General features: G+C 43.0%; 1 protein-coding gene and 1 long non-coding RNA gene across 2 annotated transcripts in view; one reads left to right on the plus strand and one right to left on the minus strand.

Annotated features, from left to right (window-relative positions):
* LOC308616676 overlaps nt 1–6,732 on the minus strand; it is a 29,272-nt gene extending 22,540 nt beyond the window's left edge. The window contains exon 1 of the long non-coding RNA XR_014015742.1: nt 6,457–6,732. This is a non-coding gene — a long non-coding RNA (uncharacterized lncRNA). The remainder of the gene's footprint in view (nt 1–6,456) is intronic.
* Nucleotides 6,733–6,986: 254 nt separating this feature from the next.
* PTGER4 (prostaglandin E receptor 4) lies at nt 6,987–21,475 on the plus strand. The gene is made up of 3 exons (XM_081232996.1): nt 6,987–7,436; nt 8,003–8,915; nt 19,389–21,475. The coding sequence occupies exons 2-3, from the start codon at nt 8,046–8,048 to the stop codon at nt 19,977–19,979; spliced, it is 1,461 nt and encodes a 486-aa protein (XP_081089122.1). The 5' UTR covers nt 6,987–7,436; nt 8,003–8,045; the 3' UTR covers nt 19,980–21,475.
* Nucleotides 21,476–24,876: the final 3,401 nt, after the last annotated feature.

Below are 24,876 nucleotides of genomic sequence, written 5' to 3' on the forward strand. Positions count from 1 at the left end.
AGGAGTAGGCCAGGCCTGAGACTAATTTTGGCTTGAATTTCAACAGACAGTGAAGTTGGTATTATCCTCAGAAAGCAATCCTGCTTCATTTCTCCTCCCACCTTGCCCTCCCCAGTTAAGAGCTTTGAACCTCTGTTTCAGGAGTTCACAGTCAAGTGGCAGATTCTCTCTGGTCATAGCTTCCTCTTTTCAAACTTTGATGATTTCCTTTACTTCAATGCACCTCATTTGGGTTATTCAGCTCCTAATTTCTTCAAGATCTGTTGTCTGAATTCTCAGAAACCTTCTCTGTTCTAGATATTGGCCTGTAGGATGTGCACCTGTCTTCTCTGAGGCATCAGACAGAGTGGATGTGAAGCTCTGAGCCAGAATATGCTTAAAAATTCCTGTACTTGGAATGGAAGATAACCTGTTGTTAACTAGAGAGCCATTTTGGAGGGAAACAAACAATACCCTGGTTAGAAGATACAACCTCTTCAGAATGGCCATTCCTGCTCTCAAATCTAAATGAAGGCTGTCCTTTCTTTTCTTTCATAGCATTGATCCCAAGTTGTAAATATCGAAGTGTGTGTGCTTATTTGAATGTCTGTTTTCCTTTCTGGACAGTAAGCTTTCCCCCATTACACAGTAAGCTGTGTGAGGGCAGGAACTGTTTATTTTGTTCAAAGGATGCACTCAGAGTTTAACCCAGCCTTTTACACAACTACTTGCTGAATGGATGAATGAATGGCAGATTGAAAGGAAGAAATGTCTGTGGCTGGTCAATTCAAGCACAATGATTACACCAGGTAAAGTACTTTGCTCACGGAAGAATGAAAACATGTTTTTCCATGTTCTGGGTCAGCTGGAGAGATCTGTGTCTGAGGATGCATGCAGGGATGTGTTCATTGGTGGGATGAGGGCAGCAACTTGTGTATATGTCTCTTTAGGTTGGATGCGTATGTATATGCATTAGGTATTGGAAGTGAAGAGACTGCTGTGAGACCAGATGCAAAGTGGAATGTGTATGGATGACAAAGGTCAAGAGGGTAAGTTCTGAACACTCACTCTACTCTGGATGTGCCACGCACTGTGCTAGGGCACTAGCAGTTTTTGCAGGACAGGGTCCCAGTGGTACCCTGGATAAGCTGATACCAGGTCAAGGGACCGCATAGCTATAGATAGTATCTGGTAGGACAAGCTGAGTCCTTATGCCTGTCGAAGAGCAGCTTCTTTCCTCACAAAGATTCTTGTTCTTTTTCTTTCCATTTTTGACTGGAAATGCTCCCCTCCTGGTCCTCCTCCCCTCTGCAAGATCCCCACATTGGCTCCCTGCTTCCAGGCGGGTTTGCATTCATTTCTCCCAAATAAATGTGCTTCAATTCTTCTTATAAACATCTCAAAATTTAAAAATTGGAAACTTATTTTGGAAGAAAACCAGATGAATTCTGTGTCTGGGTAAAATTCACTAATATCACCTCAATAGCTAGCCTATGATTACAGCCAATATTAGGTATACCCTTGAGAAATTATGTAATAAAGTTAATCAATATAAGTAGGCAATAAAAATCATCTCTTTGAAAGTAATTCTTTCCTTTTCATCAAGGGAAGGGAAGGAGATTGCCTAAATTATCTGAATAAGTACCTTAATTCTCTTTTTTGTGATTATATACACAACCAGTCTTTGGATATTTGGGGCTAGGCCCAGGCAAAAATAAGTTCTATCAAAGTAATATAGGGGGCTTCCCTGGTGGCGCAGTGGTTGAGAGTCCGCCTGCCGATGCAGGGGACACGGGTTCGTGGCCCGGTCCGTGAAGATCCCATATGCCGTGGAGCGGCTGGGCCCGTGAGCCATGGCCGCTGAGCCTGCACGTCCGGAGCCTGTGCTCCGCAACGGGAGAGGCCACAACAGTGAGAGGCCCACATACTGAAAAAAAAAAAAAAAAAAAAAGTAATATATACTCAACTTATTATTATGCCCTCTAAACACTTTATGCACAACAACTAATCATATAATCATTAGAAATAAACTTGGGAAACATAACTGTACGTAATAATAATAACTATTGTTTTTAATCTGTGCCAGATATTTTGTATGTATGGATTACTATATTACTTAAACTGCAAAGGAACCAACTTAGTAAAAACTCGTTTTTGCTAAGGCTTAGGCAACTTAACTTACCTACTATGACCTTGAATCCAGACTTTCTTTATCCCAAGGCCAATGATATTGAGGGGGAAAAAAAGAACAGAAAGAGTCATATGGCTGGAGTTCCAGTTTGGGCTAAGAAATATAGAGGTTAGAGATAGAGGTTTGGGGATCAGACAGACCTAGATTAAAATCTTTGCCATTTATCAATACTGTGATCTGTAATGTACTCAACCTCTTTGTGCTGTGTGGGGTTATTATTCGCAAGCAACAGAAACTGAGAATGGTCAATTTAAGCAGGAAAATAATTTATTGGAAAACAATCACACAAGGAGTCAACAGGAAGGCTGGCAGCAGCAAACTCAGCCAAGGTCACACCTAAGCAAGATGGTAAGGATGCCTCAACCAGCAGCCACTTACACCATGGGACCCTTCACACCACCATCCCCAGATGCTGTGTAGTCTTTTAAGAAATGACTATGTCCTCCTCCACATTCCTTAACCAAATATCAGTTTGCTCGTCTGTAAACTGGGCCTACTAAGTGTAGTACCCTCCTCATAGGTTTCTTGTGAGCATTAAATGACATATGCATAAATCACGCAGCACATTGCCTCACTAAGCACTGGATAAATTTCAGCTGGCCTCACTAATTTTTGAGCCTTTGAGTAAGTCACATAGCTTTTCTGTGCCCACAAGCTCATTACTGAAGACAGATGATTCCAATTATACTGTATTAGTCAGTATAAGCTAACTGCCCAAACAATCAGTCCCTCAAATCTCAGCGGATTATTTCTCTTGCACTTCATTGTCCAGTGAAGGTCGCTGGGATTGGAATGAGGTCCCTACTCTATGCAGGCATTCAGAGACCTGGTCAACTTCTATCTAGTGGTTCTGCCATATACCAGGGCCTTGCATCTTGTTGGCAGAAAAGGGAAGACAGAGAGCACAGAGGATCAGGGTCTTTTAGGGACCAGGCTTGGAAGTGGCACATATCACATCCTCTCATTTTCCAATGGCCAGAATACAGTCACACGGGCTTTACCTGACCACAAGAAGTCTGGGAAACACCATCCAGCTATGTGTTAAAGCAGAAATGGAAACAGCATTTGGCGAAGCATGAGTCTCCATCACACCTAGCTAACATCCACAGGGGTTGCTAATAAGAACACATGCAAGTGCAATTGGGAAAGCTCTGTGGAAAGCAGCCAACAAGCTACAGATGATGCTGGTTTTGATGATTAAACCAGGGAGTCCCTGTGTTATTTTCTGAAGTGCTAAAAAATACAGCAATTCCAGGGGTGTGAGAAGAAGCTAAAATATAATCAGAATGTCCATCTTCCTGTAGAAGAGACGTCTGAACTCATAAGGCTTTATCTCTCCACCTGTATCTTCAAAAATGAGCAACACTAGGTAAGTAATCTCCTTTCTTTGTCCATTAGTCCAGTTCACAATGGGAGTGCAGTGGAAATATTTGTTTGGAGAAAAAAGAGAGGAAGAATAAAAGGATAGAAAGCCATGCCGTTGACGAGGGTTAACTGTCGGAGAAGAAGGCAGCCTGAAGCCATCACTTGGTGGCCACCAGCCTCCACAGCAGTAATTTATCCCCACATGAAGATGCTGGGGAGTTAACCACAGTACTGACACGTGTAACAACTCCAAGCACTAGACTCAGCACAAAATTTATGCTTATAAAATGAAAATAATTAGGTGCATATTTGAAATGCACCACTAAAAAGGGAGGGCAGTCCTTAGGACCACAACCACAACTGTGGACCTCTTTTCATGCCCAAGTTCAGGTTAATGCCATGCTTCTAATTTACTGAACCAACTGGGCGAGGGTGTAGAAGAAGGCAGATGTATCCAAAGGCACTGTGTTATTTGTACCAGATAGATGCTTTTTTCACTGTTTTGAATATCCGTATGGCCTGTCCAGAATGACAGAGAGCAAACACAGTTTGCACAGGCTTTGCTACATGAATGTTAGCGCTTTAGGAACGCTCTATCTAAGATGTGGCCAACTTCGGCTTAGTAGGGGGTCCAGGCCAGATCTGATTCATCCTGCTGCCTTCCTTCCAGGAATCAGCCCCTTTGTTACCCATTCCTTTGACCCAAGGAGGATTCAACCAAAGGGAACATGGTTGGTACCCTGCAAGCAGACTGTGCTTTTAAACGAGCTCCCCCCTTATGGTATTTACTGAAAAGAGTAGTCAAGTAATTAGCTAGCAGAGAGCAATCAAACTGATCAGTCAGGCCACTCTTAGACTAGTGCAAACCTTCAGAGAGGATTTAATGACAGTTCTAAAGAACTGAACTAGGGGCTTCCAGTGCAGAGAAATAGGGACTGAGGCAGCAACTGCAAGGGAGGATAGCAAACAATGCTTAGAAAAAAAATCTTTTCATTAAAATATACAAACAATGATAAGAATTGTCCACACAATCATGGCGATTCTTCATTTCCTTGTGCAATGTAGATTCCTGGCAGAGTGTGAGGGAAACTGAACTACACTGTCTCTGCTTTTCAAGTTAATAAAATAAAATAATTATTTGTTTCCCAAATCTTCAACTTCTACTTCTGAAGGCTAAACTTAAGTTTTAAGAATCATGCACCAAAAGAAGTTACAGGTAAACCTACATTTTTTTAGTCTTGTATTCTGGATTCTTATTTATTTTCATTTTCCTAAGCTACCGTGGAAATAAAATGTAAAGGACTAGTAAGAAAAACAGGTCTATTGATAACAAGCCCAGTTTATCAACGACACGTTAAAACCTGTAATATTAATTCTCTCAACAGTGTGCCTCAATTTTTACATTTAATATACTTTTCATCGTGAAAAGTTGACAAGTACTAATCCTAATTGTTCTCCATTTTAGGAACTTCAAGTGGAAAGAGAACTGGAAAAATATTTTTATTAGCAGAAAGTGATTGATTATAAGTGGAACTTCCCACTTCGTCTTCATATTGTGACTGACAACCACCTGACAGGGTAATAGTGATACAATGTGGTCAGAGAAGACTGGGGATTAGAAGGTCCAGTTTCCTTTTCCTAGTGTTGATTTGTTTTCAGTGCTGACACAATCCTAGAGCTTACTACTCATGGGAAGCACAGACAACAGGAGTGGTTATAGTGATGATTAAGACTCCGAAAAACTGACAAATCGCCATCAATTATTTTATATTGGCTAACAAATGTGTGTTTTTCTTTCTGAATCCCTGATATTCATGTGGAAACAATACAAACAACAGAATGATGTATCAACATATCCACATGGTGCCTTACGCAAAATGTGTAAATACAATTCTAATATGTCCTGTAATTAGTTGAAATCTGGAATGCCCTCTTTTGTTTCTCCTATTACTTATTTGTTACTGTGTCATTTGAGAATAACTGGAGAACCAGGTAAATTCTTAAGTTTGTTCATTCGTGAAATAATATTTAAGGCATGAGTGCCTGCTCTATCATAAGAAGAATCAAGTTATTTACCTACCCTGTGAGGAGATGCAATACGTTAAAATGCATGTATACCCCTGGAAAGAGGTTTTCTTAGGAACTGAAATTGTGAAGGCTCACACAATCTCACTTCATGGTTAAAAAAAAAAATGGTGAAGCAGTTATAATTATGCCATAAAGTTTTACAATCACTTTTTTTAGTTTTCAGTTCTTACTTCAGGAAGTAGAATAGAAAAAAGTGAATAACGAGTAGTCAAAAAAACTGTTCCCATCACAGAAGAAATTATAGTGTAATTCAAAGTAAAAAGGTAGAGCAATTAGGCTTTTCCAAGAGTTGACCAGGGTTAGAGTTAATTCCTTTACTCGAAAAACTTACAAATCCCAGTCTCACTCTGCATCAGCCTTTCCAAGGATTCGTGGTGAAGGTTATCTAAACACGAAAGTAACAGGGCCAAGACACGAAGCTCAGTCTAACCATTGTCACCAGGCGGAGAAGTTCCCCGGAGGAGGAGAAAGGCCTCCGCGGTGAGACGGACAGCCCTCCCCCCTCACTACCCCTCCCCTGGGGGACCGACCGCGCACCACCTCTCCGCAGCCGCAGGGCTCTGCCACCTGCGCCGGGAGAGGTTGCTGTCCCGGCTCCTATTTTTTGCCTGGGATTGCCCTACCGAGCGCAGCCCACGGCCTGGGCGCTGCCAACTAACTCCTTTCATGGTGAGAAGATGGATTCTTCGTTGTTTCCCCGCCCATGCCTGGCGCCCACCCGCCCATCCACCCACCACAACCGTCGCGCGCACCCTACTTCTGACCCGGGGCCACGCGCGCACACCCCCTATTTCTCCTCCCCGGGCCACGCGCGCGCGCGCACACACACACACCTCGGGCGCTCCAAAGTAGAGTCCTAAGCCGCTGACCAAGCCGCTGACCTCCCTTCCCAGCACCCCGATGTTGCGACCCGCGTGAAGTAGGTGCGAGAAACAGCCCACTTGGAGCGGGAAGCAGTGAGGAAGAAGAGATGCCGGTTTCAGAGCTGGCCCCCCTGGATGCCGACTTCAGAGTACCTAAGAGGGTGCACAGAAGAGCACTGGGGCTTCCCCAGGGTTCCCGCGGACCACTGCTTCTCCGCACCACCTGCCTGAGGCGAGAGGACCAAGTCTCCAACACCCCCACCCCCACCTCGTTGGAGGGCGGGAAAGCGGCAGGGAGCCGCCCCCCGAGGCGCGGTGGGATCCGCGCAGCCCGGAGCCCCTCCCACCAGCCGGCGGAGCTTCCTCGCCGCGCAGAGGAGCTAGCACGCGCCCCGCCCCCTCCCGGTCTGGCCAATGGGCGCCCGGGCCGCGCACTGTGTGGCCCCGCCTCCGCCAGGGAAACTTGAAGCAGGAGAAAAGTTTGTACAGAGGCTGGAAGGGCAAGAGCGGAGCTCCGAACAGGCAGCGCGAGAGGAAGATGAACGGCCCCAGGTCAGAGCCTCAGGCCGAGTGGACCTCAAGCCGCCCCCAGGGCGCCAAAAGCGGCCTCAGCTGCAGCCGCCAGCCCCGGTAGCCGCCCGCGCTGCCTTGGGCTGGGAAGGGAGGCGGCCCGAGCCGGGGATCGAGGCTCGGTGCCACCTGCGCGCGCGGCAGTACACCTGAGCGCCGTCCGGCCGCGGACGAGACCTGCGGGCTTCGCAAAACTTGGATCGTCTTTGAAGAAACGAAGGAAAGGAGAAAGAAAAAAAAAAAATCCAAGATCAGGCTTCACTGACCCATTTCGCTGTCCTTCTGGTTCTCCAAGGTTTTGAAAGCTGACCACTCTGACCCCTGTACCGGAAAATTGGCAGCCACCGAGAGAGAGCAGGCTCTGAGAAGGCAACGGCTTGGTAAGCTCCACACTGAGCGGGGCAAGGCTGAGGGCAGGGTGAAGGCGTGTCCAGGATATCCGAGGCTTGACCCTGGGGGCTTACGTGGCTGCCGCCTCCGCGGCTACCACAGGTGAGATAGGGTTGGAAGCACTGGGCAGAGAGCGGTGGGCAGGCGCCCTTTGAGCCGAGCCAGGGAGGGAAGAGCGTGCTCTCCAAATTATCTTCCGTAACCTGGTTTCAGTGAGACTTTTATTGACTCAGAATCTGTCGGGAAAACGAGCAAAACACTTTTCCCTTGAGATAAGTCTTGTTCATCTTGGCAGTGGATGAGTTGGCTTGGAGGAGGAGAATGGCAGTACTAACGTATAAATATTAATGCCAGTAGAGTGGTGCTGCTGGCAGGACGTATCCGGAGCCTGGAGATTTCGGTAGCCGCAGTTGGTAAGTGGCTACAATCCACAATGTAGGATCGAGTTGCTCCCCTGGTCTCATCAGCATATTGTCTCTTGGGCGCGGGTCTGACACCTTTTTGCAAGCGGTAATTTCAGCTCACCGCGTCTTTGTCTCTCTCCTACCAACCGCAGACCCAGCCTCGCGCTCCAAGGCAGTGTACCGCCGGCCACCACCATGGCCACCCCTGGAAGCAATGCATCCGTCCTGGCCTCCGACCGACTGAACAGCCCAGTGACCATCCCGGCGGTGATGTTCATCTTCGGGGTGGTGGGCAACCTGGTGGCCATCGTGGTGCTGTGCAAGTCGCGCAAAGAGCAAAAGGAGACGACTTTCTACACATTGGTATGCGGGCTGGCGGTCACCGACCTGCTGGGCACGTTGCTGGTGAGCCCGGTGACCATCGCCACGTACATGAAGGGCCAGTGGCCCGGGGGCCCCGCGCTGTGCGAGTACAGCACCTTCATCCTGCTCTTCTTCGGCCTGTCGGGGCTCAGCATCATCTGTGCCATGAGTATCGAGCGCTACCTGGCCATCAACCACGCCTACTTCTACAGCCACTACGTGGACAAGCGGCTGGCAGGCCTCACGCTCTTCGCGGTCTACGCGTCCAACGTGCTCTTCTGCGCGCTGCCCAACATGGGCCTCGGCAGCTCGCGGCTTCAGTACCCAGACACCTGGTGCTTCATCGACTGGACCACCAATGTGACGGCGCACGCCGCCTTCTCCTACATGTACGCGGGCTTCAGTTCCTTCCTTATTCTCGCCACCGTGCTCTGCAACGTGCTCGTGTGCGGCGCGCTGCTCCGCATGCACCGTCAGTTCATGCGCCGCACCTCGCTGGGCACCGAGCAGCACCACGCGGCCGCCGCCGTGGTCCAGGCCGCCTTCCGGGGCTCCTCGGCCGCCGCCTCCCCCGCCCTGCCGCGCCTCAGCGACTTTCGCCGCCGCCGGAGCTTCCGCCGCATCGCGGGCGCCGAGATCCAGATGGTCATCTTACTCATCGCCACCTCCCTAGTGGTGCTGATCTGCTCCATCCCGCTGGTGGTGAGTGGCTGGGGCCAGGGCTCCACTCGGCCCTTTTCCTGCATCCACCTCCCTCCTCCATCTCCCGCTCCCTCCTCTCCCTCTCATTCCTCGGCTACCAACACGTCTCCTCCAGGTCGGGGCTGGATCTGCATGCTCTGCTTCTCAGAGCAGGCCCGACCTCTTTTTAGGCCCCGTCGCTAAAGAGATGCAGCAGGTGCCTTTCCCCTACATCGCCGTTTCCTTTCCCGAAAGCCGGGTTCTCTCTCTCTCTCTCTCTCTCTCTGTCTGTCTGTCTCTCTGTCTGTCTGTCTGTCTGTCTGTCTCTCTCTCTCTCTCTCCCTGTCTCTCTCTCACTCTCACTCTCTCATTCTCTCTCGGGACAGTCCCTACCCCTTGCTGCCTGACACTGGTCTTCAGCCTTCCGGGAACACCCGCCGCACTCTGTCAGATGCAGAGGGGAAACCCTTGTAGTGTGACTTAGCCCCGTCCTCTGCACTGTCTAGGGCAGAATCCGAAACGTCAGGTGGTGATCTCTTTGGTGTACACTCCTTACAATAGTGGGGTTTTTATTTATGTCGGGTTTTTTGGTACCTTATGTAGAATTTTAGAGCTAGAAGGGATAGTGGATGCATTTTGGTCTAGTCTAACTCCTTCACTTTACACAGGGAGTGACTTGCTTAAAATAGTCCAGCAAAGCTAGTCTATCAAGCTGAACTCCCTGCTCTTTACCATGCTGGGAAGCACATCGCAGTGCACATGTGGCCCTAAACAGGCATGGTCCAGACTCAGGTTCCGTCATTCTCTCTAGGGGCCAGGAAAGCAAGGTTTCTCAGGGGGCATATTAAGGGCAGGCTGATGTACATGGGGTATTGAATTCGAATCCTCAGCTGTGAGGGGTACAGTGCCTTTCTAGAGAAATGGAGTTTTAGAGATGGTCATCTTATTTATTGCCAAGCCAAAGCCTTGCAGCTTGAAATGAACCTCAGACCCTTCTGACTCCAAACCCTTCTTCTGTTATATTACGTCATGTCTCCCTCCTTGAACGCTTCTAATTTTGGCCTTCGCAGCAGTTTGTGTATTTGAGTTTTGGTACACTTTATTTTCAGGACACCACCTTCTTTAAAATTGCCTTTGGATCAACTTTCAAAATGTTTTAAAATGTCATAAGCAGGAAGGTTGAAAGCCTACCTAGTTCTCCTCTATTTGCACTAGAAACCCATGGGCAGATGCACATACTACTGTATCTAGAGTTTCTCTTGAAAGCAACTAGTTCTGAGTTTTTCCATCTCTCAAAACACCTCATTCCTGGAAATTCTAAACTATCAACTCAAAAAAGTTCGGGTTTTTTTTTATGCTGACTGAGAGCAAAAGAAAATAAATGTAACAGGTTATTATTCCTTCTTTTCCCTTATTAATGCTGTTCGGGGATCTTTAATATAAAAATATTATCTCTCTCGTAAAATTGACTGTAAATGGAAGGAACTTCGAGGTGGCTGAAAGCCAGCATACAGTAGCTTCTTGCCAATTTGTATAAACAGAAGTAAATGTAATTGGCCAGAAGGGCCTTTAAACCATTGCAGGACCCAGTATAATTTACAGAATTGATTGAGCCACATAGATATATTTTACTGTCTGTAATCGCAACTCAGAATAAAGTGAGATTTTGGAAGAAACAACTCTGCTCCTGCTGGGGCTTCCTTCTGTGGCCTCTGCCTTATGTTTTACAGAACAGTAAATGCCAAAGTGAGTTGTTGTTGTTTGCAGAACATGCACTTTAAGGAACTGAGGAATTAGAGCTAGAAGCTTAGCAATAAGCACATACTTTAAAAATGTGTTTTGGTTGGAGATAAGCATGTGAAGCTGTTGATTACCGCACAGTCACAGATGAATTGTTTTCTTCAAGCCTCTTATGGGCTGAAATAGCACATCTGACCCAATGGTGCAGGGCCATTTATCACAAAGCCTTTGACATTATTTGAGAAGCAAGAGGCAAGAAATTATAGGAGCTGTATTTGTGGTTTTCAAATTAACCATATTTTAACTAACAGGGACTATACTCTATATAAAGTCAGTATCAAGTAGTTGTTAAGTCATTTTACCCTGAAAATTGACAATGGCTCAGCTGAGAAGTAATCACATGCACATACCTTTGTAAGTAATAAGGAATCATACAAGTAATGGCAGGTTCAGTTTTTAGCCTTTAGTTTTGGCCACTAAAATCTAATTTCAGAATCAATTTAATTGTAAATTAATGATAAGAATGGTGTCATTGTCCTACTCACCCAGCCACAGTTTAGCAATTACTGAAAGAATTAAAAGGGAAACATCCACAATGGTAGCCTTCCTTGGGTTACTTTTACAACTTTCTTGTTTTTTCATGTTTCTCTTATTCATATTGTAATTTAAGTTGAAAGTTTCTGAACTTTGACATTTAAAATAGTCAGATCTATCTTCAGGTCCAAGGAAACTAATGAAGCATCTCTTTTAACTTTATCAAATAAAGTTGATCGCTAATCCTATTTGAGGCAAATCAAACCCTTCGAAACATTTAAAATGCTTTGGAAATAATAGAGCAAATACAGTTTATGTGCAGTTTAGCAAAGCTTGACTCACAACATGTAAGGAAAACAAGCAGTCACTGCAAAAGACCCACATTTTTTATCTTTTGGACACCAGGGAAGGAAAAACTACAGTGGCTCTTAGAGGGCAGCTGACATTGAATTTAGGATCAAAAGTAAATTTTAATTTGTTATCCAAAATATATATGTCGCATAAATAGAACTTGGAATGGAAATTTGAGAAAGGTTGGAAAGTTGGTTGTGGATATATAAGGAACTGTGCTGAAGTTGCAAAATTTTCTAAAGCGAGTCATAAGCAATGAACAGAAAAGATGTAAATACAATGGACAGGGAACATTACATGACAAGGTTCTGTGGGAAGGCGGTGGTTGTCATTTTGTCTATTCTATTTATAACCAGGCTCTGGTTTTTAAAATACAAGAGAAGCTAAAGAAATGAAAGAATCTATGCTTAAGATAATAAAAGGGATTGAATTCTTTAGAAATATGTGAGAGCCTCCTAAGGTCCTGGTGTTAAATGCTGCAGCTGGATCAACGTCTCGTGTCTAATTTTGCAGTCACTAATGTTACGATAATGATTATAATCCAATCTTTTGCCTCAGGGCTAAACAGTTACACTGTAGGATTTGAAAAGGCATTTTCCCCCCATGCACAGGCAAGCCATGGCAGTATTTATTGCTTACTCGTTTCTTTTATTTTCTTTCTTCTTACTCTGAAGTAGCAAGCATTCATCTCTGTTAAGGGCAGAATGGCCAATTTGATTCATCTTCTGCCTGGGATGGGTGAAACTTAGGTTTTCAGGAAAATAGCTTCCTGTGAGTGTTTATTTGTTTCCTTACTATAAACTAGTTGTCTGCATAAAGACTTCATCAGCATCTGATCAGCAAAGGTTTATTAGAGCAGAGGAAAGCTGTGTAGACTTTTGTTTACAGACTGAAAGTGGAATCTTAAAACAACTGATGAGGTTTCAGATGAGTAAAAATCACATCTACAGGTACACGAGGAATACCATAAATCCAGGCACTATTACAGCAGAACCTGAAGGATCTGATTATTGTTTTCAAATATATTTGGCTAAATTAAAAAATAGCAATGCCCCAAAGCAGATTTTTAGCCATAACGTAAAATTGCAGACCCAGCAGTAGTAAGTACCTTGAAGACTGCAAAGCAGCACATAAAAGTAAGGTGTTTTCCCTGCATCTCATCCGAGTCTTAAAAAAAGCTCTAGGATCCTCAACTGCAGATGAAGATTATATCATGCTACTTCCTGGGCGGCTGTGGGTGAGTCCTAGTCTAATGTTCCTTTCGCCATGCTGTGCTGACCTGTCAAGGCTTGGTTATGGAAAATCTGCTAATAAGATACTTTTCCCCCAGAGCTGAAGTGATTCTTGCAGGCTCCTATTAGAATGTTGAAAGTTAGAGTTTAAAAAAACAAACACTGCAGAAATAAATTTTCAATGTACAGACCTGACCTATAGAGACGAGGCAATTCGCCTGCAGTTAAATGGCCAGTTAGTGAGGCAGAGGGAAGGAGAACAGAGCTCTCACTCCACCACACAGCCAAGCACTCTCTCCACTCTCCTTTACTTAGAGATTTTTTTTTGTCGCTAAATTAAAAAAAAAAGGTAAGCATTTCTAGTAACAGCTGTGTCAATTTTGGACTCTTCACAGGGCAGTTAGGTAACTGAGCACACACAGATCACTCCTTTTATGTGCTCAGAACAGAACAAGGAGCACACACACACAAATCCAGTTACAGGTTCTTGTCATTTGTTGGAAAACATTTCTACCTCGACAGTCAACTACCAAATCAGTCTAATCAAAATCTCAACATTCTTTTTCAATTAGACATTCCCCGCCAACAAGTTAATTCTTAAACAGGAAGTATGTGTTTTTGATACCGTGTCATTAACTATATACCCCAAAGCTACCTCTAAGCTGTGGTTTAAAAATTATTGGTATATTCCACAGTGGCCAAGCCTCCACATATTTGTACTAAAGCCCTTTCATAATTTGCTCATAAATTCTTTATGGAGAAGAGCCAGGATTTGAACAGAACGTGGGCATTTATCTTTACAACATGTAGCCTCCCTTATAGCTTTCCTGTCATCACATCTAATTTTGAATTTATCATCTTTTCTCCAAGTTATGTTCCAATGCTCCTGAATCCTAATGTCTAGTTATCTTTGAGAAGTTCAGAATATTGTCGTGTATGCCAATTCTAACAAGAAGCCACAGGCGCAAATCTGCAGCTACTGAAAACCAGACTAACTTTTAAAATTGCAAGAGACTGTATGTGTTGTTTGTATTCAGTGAATCCTTTCAAGGTGTTCCCCCGCCCGCCTCCGACTCAGAGGTTCAGTTTTCTCAGCAGCACACTCTTCCAAAACTGAAAACTGCCTGAACATGTTTATTTGTGTAACAAGAGCCCATTGGACATGAATTGCAGAAAAGTGCTTTCCCCTCCCTACATGACACTGAAGTCCTGCTGTGGATGGTCCCATCTTAATCTGGGGTTTCCCCCCTTTCGACAGAGCAAATCAAGTAGCCTTTAAAGTAAGGCAGAGATGGCTATATTTTTTTCAAACCTTATGATGTGCGTGGGCATTTTGTTCTTTTTTGCCTTCTTTTTCTCTACTTCAAGTCAGTCTCCATTGAGAACATGCTGCAAAGGAAAACTCTTTCATCTTGATGTTTTTCAAATGATTTGACCAACTTTTGAGAATGTTTTTACCTGAATTTGGAATGTTGCTTTTCAAACTCATGTTTATGCTACCCCGTGAGCTCTCCTTTCCTGAGAAGACATTAAATGACCAGGTTCAGTAGCTTGTATTAATTGTAAGCACCCCCCGACCATGGAACTCCGAAATAAGGCTCTTTCATTCCCTTAACAGTAGTCAGAATTAATTACTGCTGAACATGAAGTGAGCCACAAAGATGATTCTTTCCTTGCCTCTCGTCACCTTTGATTATGTAAGTCCATTATTAATTTTTTTTAACAACACTCTGGCTTTTCTGAAAGGTCATGGGAATTTAAAAATTGAATGGTAACTCCTAATATTACATTCCCTTAAATAGCTACAAATTTCATTCCTTCTATATCCATTTCAGCTGTTCAAAATTCTTCCTCCTTTCAGTAGTAACCATGTTTCCCTAGAGGAAGCGGTGGGAGAAACAACTAGCAACAAAACATTTCTATGTTAAAAATTTGAAAAAAAAAAAATTTGAGAAATGCAAAGTTTAGAATTAACCAAGATTCTGTTCTGAAAGAGGGTCTTGGAGGTGGCTGGGCAAAATGCTTCTTTTTCTTTTCAATTTATTTGTTTGTTTGTTTTTGGCTGTGTTGGGTCTTCGTTTGCTGTGCGAGGGCTTTCTCTAGTTGTGGCAAGCGGGGGCCACTCACTATCGCGGCCTCTCTTGTTGCAGAGCATAGGCTCCAGACACGCAGGCTCAGTAGTTGTGGCTCACGGGCCTAGTTGCTCCGTGGCATCTGGGGTCTTCCCAGACCAGGGCTCGAACACGAGTCTCCTACATTGGCAGGCAGATTCTCAACCACTGCGCCACCAGGGAAGCCTGCAAAACGCTTCTTAAGCGGCCTGTGGGACCAAAAACTCCCAAGTGGAGCAACACTGCCACCTAGAGGCTGGAAGTCTCAAGTTCGCACAAATCCTGCCTTAGGTTTTTCACTAGAGGCTACTACACACCAGGGAGGGCCTGATACTAACAGATTTAAATCTATCCTTTCTTTTACCCTTAGGAACCTACTGTGTGAGAGTAAAATACAGACCTCATGCTTTTTACCAATAATTCCCTTGTCAGGAAATAACTCTTAAACAGAAAGCCAGCCGGCCTTAAAACAGAAAAAGCAACATGGAAGTCATCTGGAGACCTGGGGCCCAGACCAAAATCGTCCACCAACAGGGTGGGGGATCTAAATAAGGTTCTCAAAACGTCCAGGTTTCTGTAACACTTCATCTGAGAAAAGGTCCGTCCGTAGACCTGAGGGAATCTCGATGCCCAGGCGCAGCTGAGAACCTCAATAAAGAGTATGGTGGGAGGAAACCAAGATGCTTTGTTTCACTGGTTTTTGAAAGGATAGAAAATCAGTCATCCTTTGTCTTGATAGTATCATTTATCCAAACATGGTTTCTAATAGTATTTTAAGAGTAGTCATCATATACTGCTGTTCATTCTAGTTCAGTTTTTATTTAGCTGTCTTCCAGAGATCAAGGTAATAATTTCATCTTAGAGCCATTTGACTGTGTTATTCTATGAGATTTGCAGGACTGCAATTGCTTATTCAAAACATTTAGCACCAGATGTGTTTTAAATTCAGAACTTCTTGGCTTTTAGAAGAGTAATTTAGTAATATACTAAATGTATAAATGTATAAAATGTAATATCCCCATCAGAACTGGAACAGGACCTCTGGAGCAAAACATAGGAATATTCACATTAAGTAGAATAAATAAAATTATAAATCACTTCATGGTCTAGTCAGTTCAGGTTTTACAACCAAAAACAAAACAAAACAAATGAATAACAAAACAATAACAACTTCTTGATAAAGGATTATAAGCCTGTGGTTGACTGAGGTCTAAACTCCAGTGTAGGAAGAAACAGAAATGCAGTTACACCTCACTGATCTATAGCATCATCTAGAAATAAGTTTCATATAAGTTGAGTTTTGCAGATTAATGAAATTTATTTACACATTTTAGACTTTTTAATCCAATTTGTTATAAATCTTTCTAAAATATCCCTATTCTTTCTTAGTGACTCATAGACCATGAATATTAATTATTATACTGTATGGCAAAGTGGCAATGTCATCAACTCTTATTAAAGTTAGAAATATTTGTCCCTAATTAAATGGCTCCAGCTATGCTTTTATGAGTTCTTTCTTCTTTTTATGGTTTTTAATGCATCCTCCTTGGCTGTGAGACTCACTTCTTACTTCTCCCTAACCTTAAATAATTACTGAAGGCAATAATAATTATCAAATAATTACTAAAGACAGATGGCAGTTATCTTAAAACCACTCTTTTTATATGAATTACAGTGAGATTTTTATATAAAAGATCCTGGTGGAATTAGGAGTAAGACCCAGACATCATCATCATCATCATCATCATCATCATCATCCTTTAAGAGAAAAATTCTGGGGTTTTTTTGCATTTATATATATATACACACACACATATATTTATTTATTGAGATATAATTGATATATAATATATTTGTTTTAGGTGCACAGCATAAGGATTCAATATTTTTATATATTACAAAATAATCACCACAATAAGTCTAATTAACATCTATCCCCACACATAATTACAAGATGTTTTTCCTATGATGAGAGCTCCTAAGATCTGCTCTTCAGGAGTAAATGTGAAAGTATACATTTAACAAGTACTTTTTTGAAGCAGACTCATAGGTATAGAGAACAAACTAGTGGTTACCAGTGGGGAGAGGGAAGGAGGAGGGGCAACAAAGGGGTAGGGGATTAAGAGGTACAAGCTATTAGGTATTAAATAAGGTACAAGAATATATTGTACAACACAGGGAATACAGCCAATATTGTATAATAACTATAAATGGAGTATAACCTTTAAAAATTGTGAATCACTGTATTGTACACCTGTAATTTACATAACATTGTATGTCAACTATACTTCAATTTTTTTTTTTTTTTTTTTTTTTTTTTTTTGCGGTACGTGGGCCTCTCACTGCTGTGGCCTCTCCCGTTGCAGAGCACAGGCTCCGGACGTGCAGGCTCAGCGGCCATGGCTCACGGGCCCAGCCGCTCTGTGGCATGTGGGATCTTTCCAGACCGGGGCACGAACCCGTGTCCCCTACATCGGCAGGCGGACTCCCAACCACTGCGCCACCAGGGAAGCCCTCAATTTTTTAAAAAGAGAAAAAAAATAACAAGTGCTTTTACCTCTAAGGAATAAAATGATAGTCTTCCTTCAGTTTACACAAATTCATACTCTTTTCATTGAGTCATTTGAAGTTCTCAGAAGTTGGCATATCATTTCATTCTTCCATGACTTGTCATTTTAAATAGAGTAATTGTATGTGCACCAGGCTTCCCTGGTGGCGCAGTGGTTGAGAATCCGACTGCCAATGCAGGGGACATGGGTTCGAGCCCTGGTCCAGGAAGATCCCACATGCCACAGAGCAACTAAGCCCGTGCGCCACAACTACTGAGCCTGTGCTCTAGAGCCTGCGAGCCACAACTACTGAGCCCACGTGCCACAACTACTGAAGCGGGCACGCCTAGAGCCCGTGCTCTGCAACAAGAGAAGCCACCACAACGAGAAGCCTGTGCACCGCAGCAGAAGAGTAGACCCTGCTTGCTGCAACTAGAGAAAGCCCGTGTGCAGCAACAAAGACCCAACGCAGCCAAAAATAAATAAAATACTATGTCCTTCCTTCTAAATTCAGCAAACTCCCCCTCATCCATCAAAACTCAGTCCAAGCTCCTCTCCCACAGGAAGCATCTTCTGATGCCCTCCCCTCCAGGTCTGGGTTAGCTGTGCCCCCTGTTAATGCCTCTCATCATTTACCCCCAGCAATAGTTGATCCTGTTTTGCACGCTGGAGGTTACTCTCTGCCTTCAAGTGTTGTTTGGTCTTTAATGCAACTTTTTGTGCCCAGAACCTATCACAATGCCTAACACACAATAAAGGCTTACTATTAAATGATTAAATGCATGAAAGAATATGAGTAAATAAGTGATTACGGTAAGAGCAAAAACGTTTAACTGTCAAAAATAAGACTCCACAACAGCAAAAAGGTTGTGAGGGTCTCCTTGTGTTTACTTCATTCATGCCATCCCCGCCTGTGCTGGGCTGGCAGCGTGCCCCTTCCCTTGAATAGCTCAAACTGTACTAGAATGAGTTGTCATCCCTATTGGGCTGTCCAGAGAGCTCATGGCTGTTTACTGGCTCAAATGCTCCAGAGACACAAAGGAGGGATGGATTCCCTGAGTGGCAGTTGTTGAGCAGAACTATAGTTCCCAGGCAGCAGGGAGCCAGTGAAGGTTTAGCAGCCAAGTAGCATAATCATATCTGCATTTTAGAAATAATCTCCTGGTGGTAGTTTGGAGGATGAATTGGAAAGAACAGAAATCGGAGGTGGGAAAGCTAGTTTGGTGGTTGATGCAGTTATCCAGGTGAGGAATGCAGTTAGAGGGGAAAAAGGGGAAAGGTTTTCTTTTTTTCTTCTTTTCATTTATTGTATTTATTTCTTGACATATAGTTAGCTTATAGAAAAGATTTTTGAAGGAAGAGTGGATAACACTAGATGATTATTATAACTGGGGAACAGATTCATATAGAGAAAATAAAAACTATTCTCTGATCATTCTAGATGATAATAGATTCAGATATTGGTTTAAAAGTTTCCAGGCTATTCTTTCTAGATCCTAAAATAAATTTCTGGGCTTTTCTGTGATTAGATGATTAGTTGACTTCCAAAATAAGTTGCATTTAAATATATACAAAGCCAACTGGCATAAGGAAATGAGTGCCTATTGGGGAAAAAAAAGATACTTCATTAGATTTACAAAAACTTGAAAGCACTCACAGAAATGAAGTTAATAAAATTCTTCTCCAGGGAACTTCATGCATATGTTACCTGTACACACATTGCATTCTTTTATACCATCTTTGATCTTGGAAAGATATTCATAAGGTAGTTACAAATATATTAAAGTTACACTGACTTGAAACATAAATGTTAATCGATGGTTTTTCTGAAGCTAATTGTGTATGCTGCTCTTTTCCTGACACTTAGTAACAGAAAAGAGGGCAGCTACCTAACGTTACTAAGTTAGGTGTTGCATAAAAATGTTTCTCCCAGTTGCTTAATGATAAACACTAAATGTGGGCATCTCATTTACACAGGTGCGGGTGTTCATCAACCAGTTATATCAGCCAAGTTTGGAGCGGGTGATCAGCAAAAACCCAGATTTGCAGGCCATCCGAATTGCTGCTGTGAACCCCATCCTGGATCCCTGGATATACATCCTCCTGCGGAAGACAGTGCTCAGTAAAGCGATAGAGAAGATCAAATGCCTCTTCTGCCGCATCGGGGGTTCGCGCAGAGAGCGTTCGGGGCAGCACTGCTCAGACAGTAGAAGGACATCCTCTGCCATGTCCAGCCACTCTCGCTCCTTTCTCTCCCGGGAGCTGAAGGAGGTCAGCAGCACGTCTCAGACCCTCCTTTACATGCCAGACCTCAGTGAAAAGAGCCTTGGAGGCAGGAATTTGCTTCCGGGTGTGCCTGGCATGGGCCTGACCCAAACAGACAGCACATCACTTAGGACTCTGCGAATCTCAGAAACCTCAGACTCCTCACAGGGGCAGGACTCAGAGAGTGTCTTACTGGTGGACGAGGTTGGTGGGAGTGGCAGGGCTGGACCTGCCCCAAAGGGGAGCTCCCTGCAAGTCACATTTCCCAATGAAACACTGAACTTATCAGAAAAATGTATATAGTAGTGAAGGAAAGAAATACAGCACTATTTCTGGAAGCTTCTAAGATCCTGTGCAATAGACACATAAATGAACTGTTTAGCCGTGCTCAGAAGGGCCCTCTTCGTTCTACAATGCACATTAGAGAATATCCTGGCTTTTGGGCACTTTTCAGCAATCAAGTTGATTCCTATGGGTCCCGAGGTCTGAAGCACATTGGTTGCCATCTCGCTAGGATACAGGATTTCGGTTACAACTTGATGGCTGGGAAGATGTACCCTCAGTTTTTCTACTTGATAGGAGGATGGCATAAGTTTGCTATTTTCATAACATCAAGAGCTTTATATCTGGCACATAGCAGAAGGCCAGGTACAGAAGGGCTCTATTCCAATAAACTAGGAGGACTATCTTATGGATGATTTAAGTGTCTCACTAAAGCATGAAATGTGAATTTTATTGTTGTAAATATGATTTAAGGTATTTAAAGTATTGTCTTCTCTGTGAGAAGGTTTATTGTTAATACAAGGTATAATAAAATTATGGTAACCCCTCTCCCCCTAGTATAACCAGCTGAAGTTGCAGATGTTAGATATGTTTCATAACCAAGTTCAGACTATGGTGTTGAAAATTCACAGTGAGAGTCGTATCTATAAAAAAGATAAATTTTTAAAAGAAAGAGTTTAGCACTATTAAAGGAATAAAGCAAAATACTATTTAAGACACGAAAATTACAGGCCAAAATGTTAAAGTTCTTTCTAAGCTATGTGTAATACATAGTGAAAAACTGCATGCATTTATCCAGAAAACTGTGATTTCAGGAGAACCCAACATGCTGATAAATATTTTGTACTTCTGTCTTCTCTAGCTGGTACTTTTTAAAATGTAACATAAATTTTAAAAAGTGTTTAATAAGTAACCCATAATTGAAGTGTATAATATAAAAAGTCTAAGCAGCTTGTTTTCCCCCCAGAAGTGTGCATAGTTTTACTTTCCTAAGGAATGATCTAGAATATTCTTTAAAATTTAAGAGAGGGCTTCCCTGGTGGCGCAGTGGTTGAGAGTCCGCCTGCCGATGCAGGGGACACGGGTTCGTGCCCCGGTTCGGGAAGATCCCACATGCTGTGGAGCGGCTGGGCCCGTGAGCCATGGCCGCTGAGCCTGGCGTCCGGAGCCTGTGCTCCACAAGGGGAGAGGCCACAACAGTGAGAGGCCCACATACAGCCAAAAAAAAAAAAAAAAAAAAAAATTTAAGAGAAAGGCAGATTGCACCATGAAGGGCTTTACTTGGAGGCGTGGAAGGATTGGTTAAATTAGCCTTTCACAGATGTCACAACAGAAGGGGTACAGAAATTGGGCATGTAAGGGTCATCTTTTAAAAGTTTTGTGTTAACACCCAGTAATGCTGTACACATATTTGAAGGACCTTCTCAAAGAAATATTAAGCATGTTTTGTTGCTTAAAGTGTTTTTGTGAATTGCTTGGTTGTAATTAAATTGAGCCTGATAGTGATGTGGTTTTAAGCAGTTGTACCAACTGAAATTATTTTGGAGATTATAATAAATAAATACACTCAGTCTGAGTTCCATATCATCAGTTTTGGAAAACTTGTGTGATTGCTGGGTGTTTGTTTCAGGTCATCTTTCATCTTTTTAAATTGAAATATTTAAAATTTTTTATTTTAAAATAATGTCGAAGGTAAAGTTACAAGAATAGCACAGAGCCTTGGATCCACTTAATGAAGACAGGCATTTAGAAACCAAGATCTGGGTGCAAAGTGTACTCAAAATTACCAGTCTGTATGGATAGTAGGGGAGACAGTATTATGCTTAACTTGCTACATGTAAAGGATCCAAATATTTAATATTAAAAAATTAGCATAAACTTGTGAACCTTCCTACTTGTTAATTCTCTAGATCAGTGCTTTTCAACTTTAGCATGCATCACAGTCATCTGCAAGTCTTGTGAAAACATGAAGTTTCTGATTCAGTAGGTCTGGGGTATATCCTAGGTGATGCTGATGCTGCCAGTATTAGAACACACTGAGTAGCAACAATCCCCAGGAGTGAGGTTATGATTTTTTATTTTTTTTGCGATTTTTTAGGAGAGATTTTTGGATGATATCAGAAAAGCAAGACTGTCATCTTTTTTTTTTTTAATTAATTAATTTATTTATTTATTTATTTTTGGCTGTGTTGGGTCTTAGTTTCTGTGCGAGGGCTTTCTCTAGTTGCGGCGAGCGGGGGCCACTCTTCATCGCGGTGCGCGGGCTTCTCACTATCGCGGCCTTTCTTGTTGCGGAGTACAGGCTCCAGACGCGCAGGCTCAGTAGTAGTGGCTCACGGGCCTAGTTGCTCCGCGGCATGCGGGATCTTCCCAGACCAGGGCTCGAACCCGTGTCCTCTGCATTGGCAGGCAGATTCTCAACCACTGCGCCACCAGGGAAGCCCCAAGACTGTCATCTTCACAGTCCTGATGGCTTAGTGATTTTCGGCTGAGGGAGGGCTACCTCAGAAAAGGAGATCTGGCTCTTTCTATTTTACCGTGCTAACCAATGAATAAGAAACAATGTTTTCAGAGAATATTTTACTTGTGAGAGAAGCTTTTGTTTTTCTTCCATGTATATGGACAATGAGACCACATCTAAATTTATGTATAAATGAATATATATATTCATCACCCATGTTCATGGAGAAAAAACAAAGCCTCATTCAGAAGTTAGCATTACTAATAGTCAAGGCATACTCTCACTCATCCTTTACTTCAGGTTCACCACCGAGAATGCTGATTCTGGCTTATTCTTTTTTTTAATTGGAATAAAACTCACATATAATAAAATGTGCCTTGTAAAGTATTGCAGCATATTCATAGAGTGCAACCATTACTCCTAATTCCAGAGCATATTCATCATGCCAAAAAGAAACCACATACCCATTTGCAGTCACTCCCAATTCACCTTTCCCCCTAGACCCTGGCAACCACTGTATCTCTATGGATTTTCCTATTCTGGACATAAATGTAACCATACAATATGTGGCCTTTACTGTCTGCATAATATTTTCAAAGTTCATCCATGTTGCAGCATGAATCAGTACTTCATTCCTGATTTATGGCTGAATAATATTTCATTGTGTGAATATACCACATTTTGTTTATCCATGCATCAGTTGATGAGCATTTGGGTTGATTCCATTATTTGGCTGTTATTAATACCGCTGATAGCCACAGGTGTGTACAAGTATTGGTGGGAACATATTGTTTTCAATTCTCTATATACCTGGGAGTGAAACTGCTGGGTCATTTATTAAGTATATATTTGACTTTTTGAGGAACTGCCAAATGTTTTCGCAAGTGACTGCACCATTTCACATTCCCACCAGCAACGTACAAGCGTTTCAAGTTCTCCATATCCTCATCAATACATGTTATTGTCTTTTTAAATTATTACGGTCATCCTAATGGGTATGAAGTGGTGTCCCACTGTGGTTTTGATTTGCATTTCCCTAGTGACAAATGATGTTGAGAATATTTTTAATAATTTTTTAAATGGTAATTATATATATATATATATATATAATTTATTTATTTTTGGCTGCGTTGGGTCTCCGTTGCTGCACGTGGGCTTCTCATTGTGGTGGCTTCTCTTGTTGTGGAGCACGGGCTCTAGGTGCACGGGTTTCAGTAGTTGTGGCATGTGGGCTTAGTAGTTGTGGCTCACGGGCTCTAGAGCACAGGCTCACTAGTTGTGGCACATGGGTTTAGTTGCTCTGTGGCATGTGGGATCTTCCCAGACCAGGGCTCAAACCCGTGTCCCCTGCATTGACAGGCAGATTCTTAACCACTGTACCACCAGGGAAGTCCCAATGTTCAGAATCTTTTCGTATGCATACTGGCCATTTGTATATCTTCTCTGGAGAAATGCCCATTCAAATCATTTGTGCATTTTTAAATTGGATAATATGTCTGTACTAGTTTGCTAAGGCTGCCATAACAAAGTACCATAGACTGGTTGTCTTCAACAACAGAAATTTATTTTCTCACAGTTCTGGAGGTTGAAGGTCCAAGATAAAGGCACTGGCAGATTTGGTTTCTCCCAAGGCCTCTCTTCTTGGCTTGTGATGGTTGCCTTCTTGCTGTCTTGCCACGTGGCCTTCTCTGTATACATGCATCCCTGGTGTCTCTTTAAGAGGACACCAGTCAGGGGCTTCCCTGGTGGCCCAGTGGTTAAGAATCCACCTGCCAATGCAGGGGACACAGTTTTGAGCCCTAGGCCGGGAAGATCCCACATGCCGCAGAGCAACTAAGCCTGTGTGCCACAACTACTGAGCCTGTGCTCTAGAGCCCACAAGCCACAACTACTGAAGCCCACATGTATAGAGCCTGTGCTCCTCAACAAGAGAAGCCACCACAATGAGAAGCCCACACACCTCAACGAAGAGCAGCCCCCGCTCGCCGCAACTAGAGAAAGTCCGCACACAGCAATGAAGACCCAATGCAGCCATAAATAAATAAATAAATAAATTTATTAAAAAAAAAAAAAAAAGGACACTGGTCACATTGGATTAAGGCCCACCCTATGACTTCATTTAACCTTAATTACCTCCTTAAAGGCCCTATCTCCAAATACAGTCACACTGGGGGTTTTAGGGCTTCACCATGTGAATTTCAGGGGGATATAATTCAGTTCATACACTGTCTTTTTATTGTTGAGTCTCGCTTATTCTAAAAAGAACAACCAAAGGAAGAAAAACTTCAGCATTGTTCACCATCCATTCCACATTTACTTATAAGACTTACCAACTATGTTATGCAAAGACCGTTTTTTTTGTTGTGGGAAACTTGTTTCTGATCATTTAGAGTGTCAAACTTTCTATGCAGGACAGTTCTGATTATCTAACTGGCTAGTATTAAATCCTACCTGGTC

The sequence above is a fragment of the Mesoplodon bidens genome, assembly GCF_964165515.1.
Source record: "Mesoplodon bidens genome assembly, chromosome: 4".
Classification (NCBI taxonomy): domain Eukaryota; kingdom Metazoa; phylum Chordata; class Mammalia; order Artiodactyla; family Ziphiidae; genus Mesoplodon; species Mesoplodon bidens.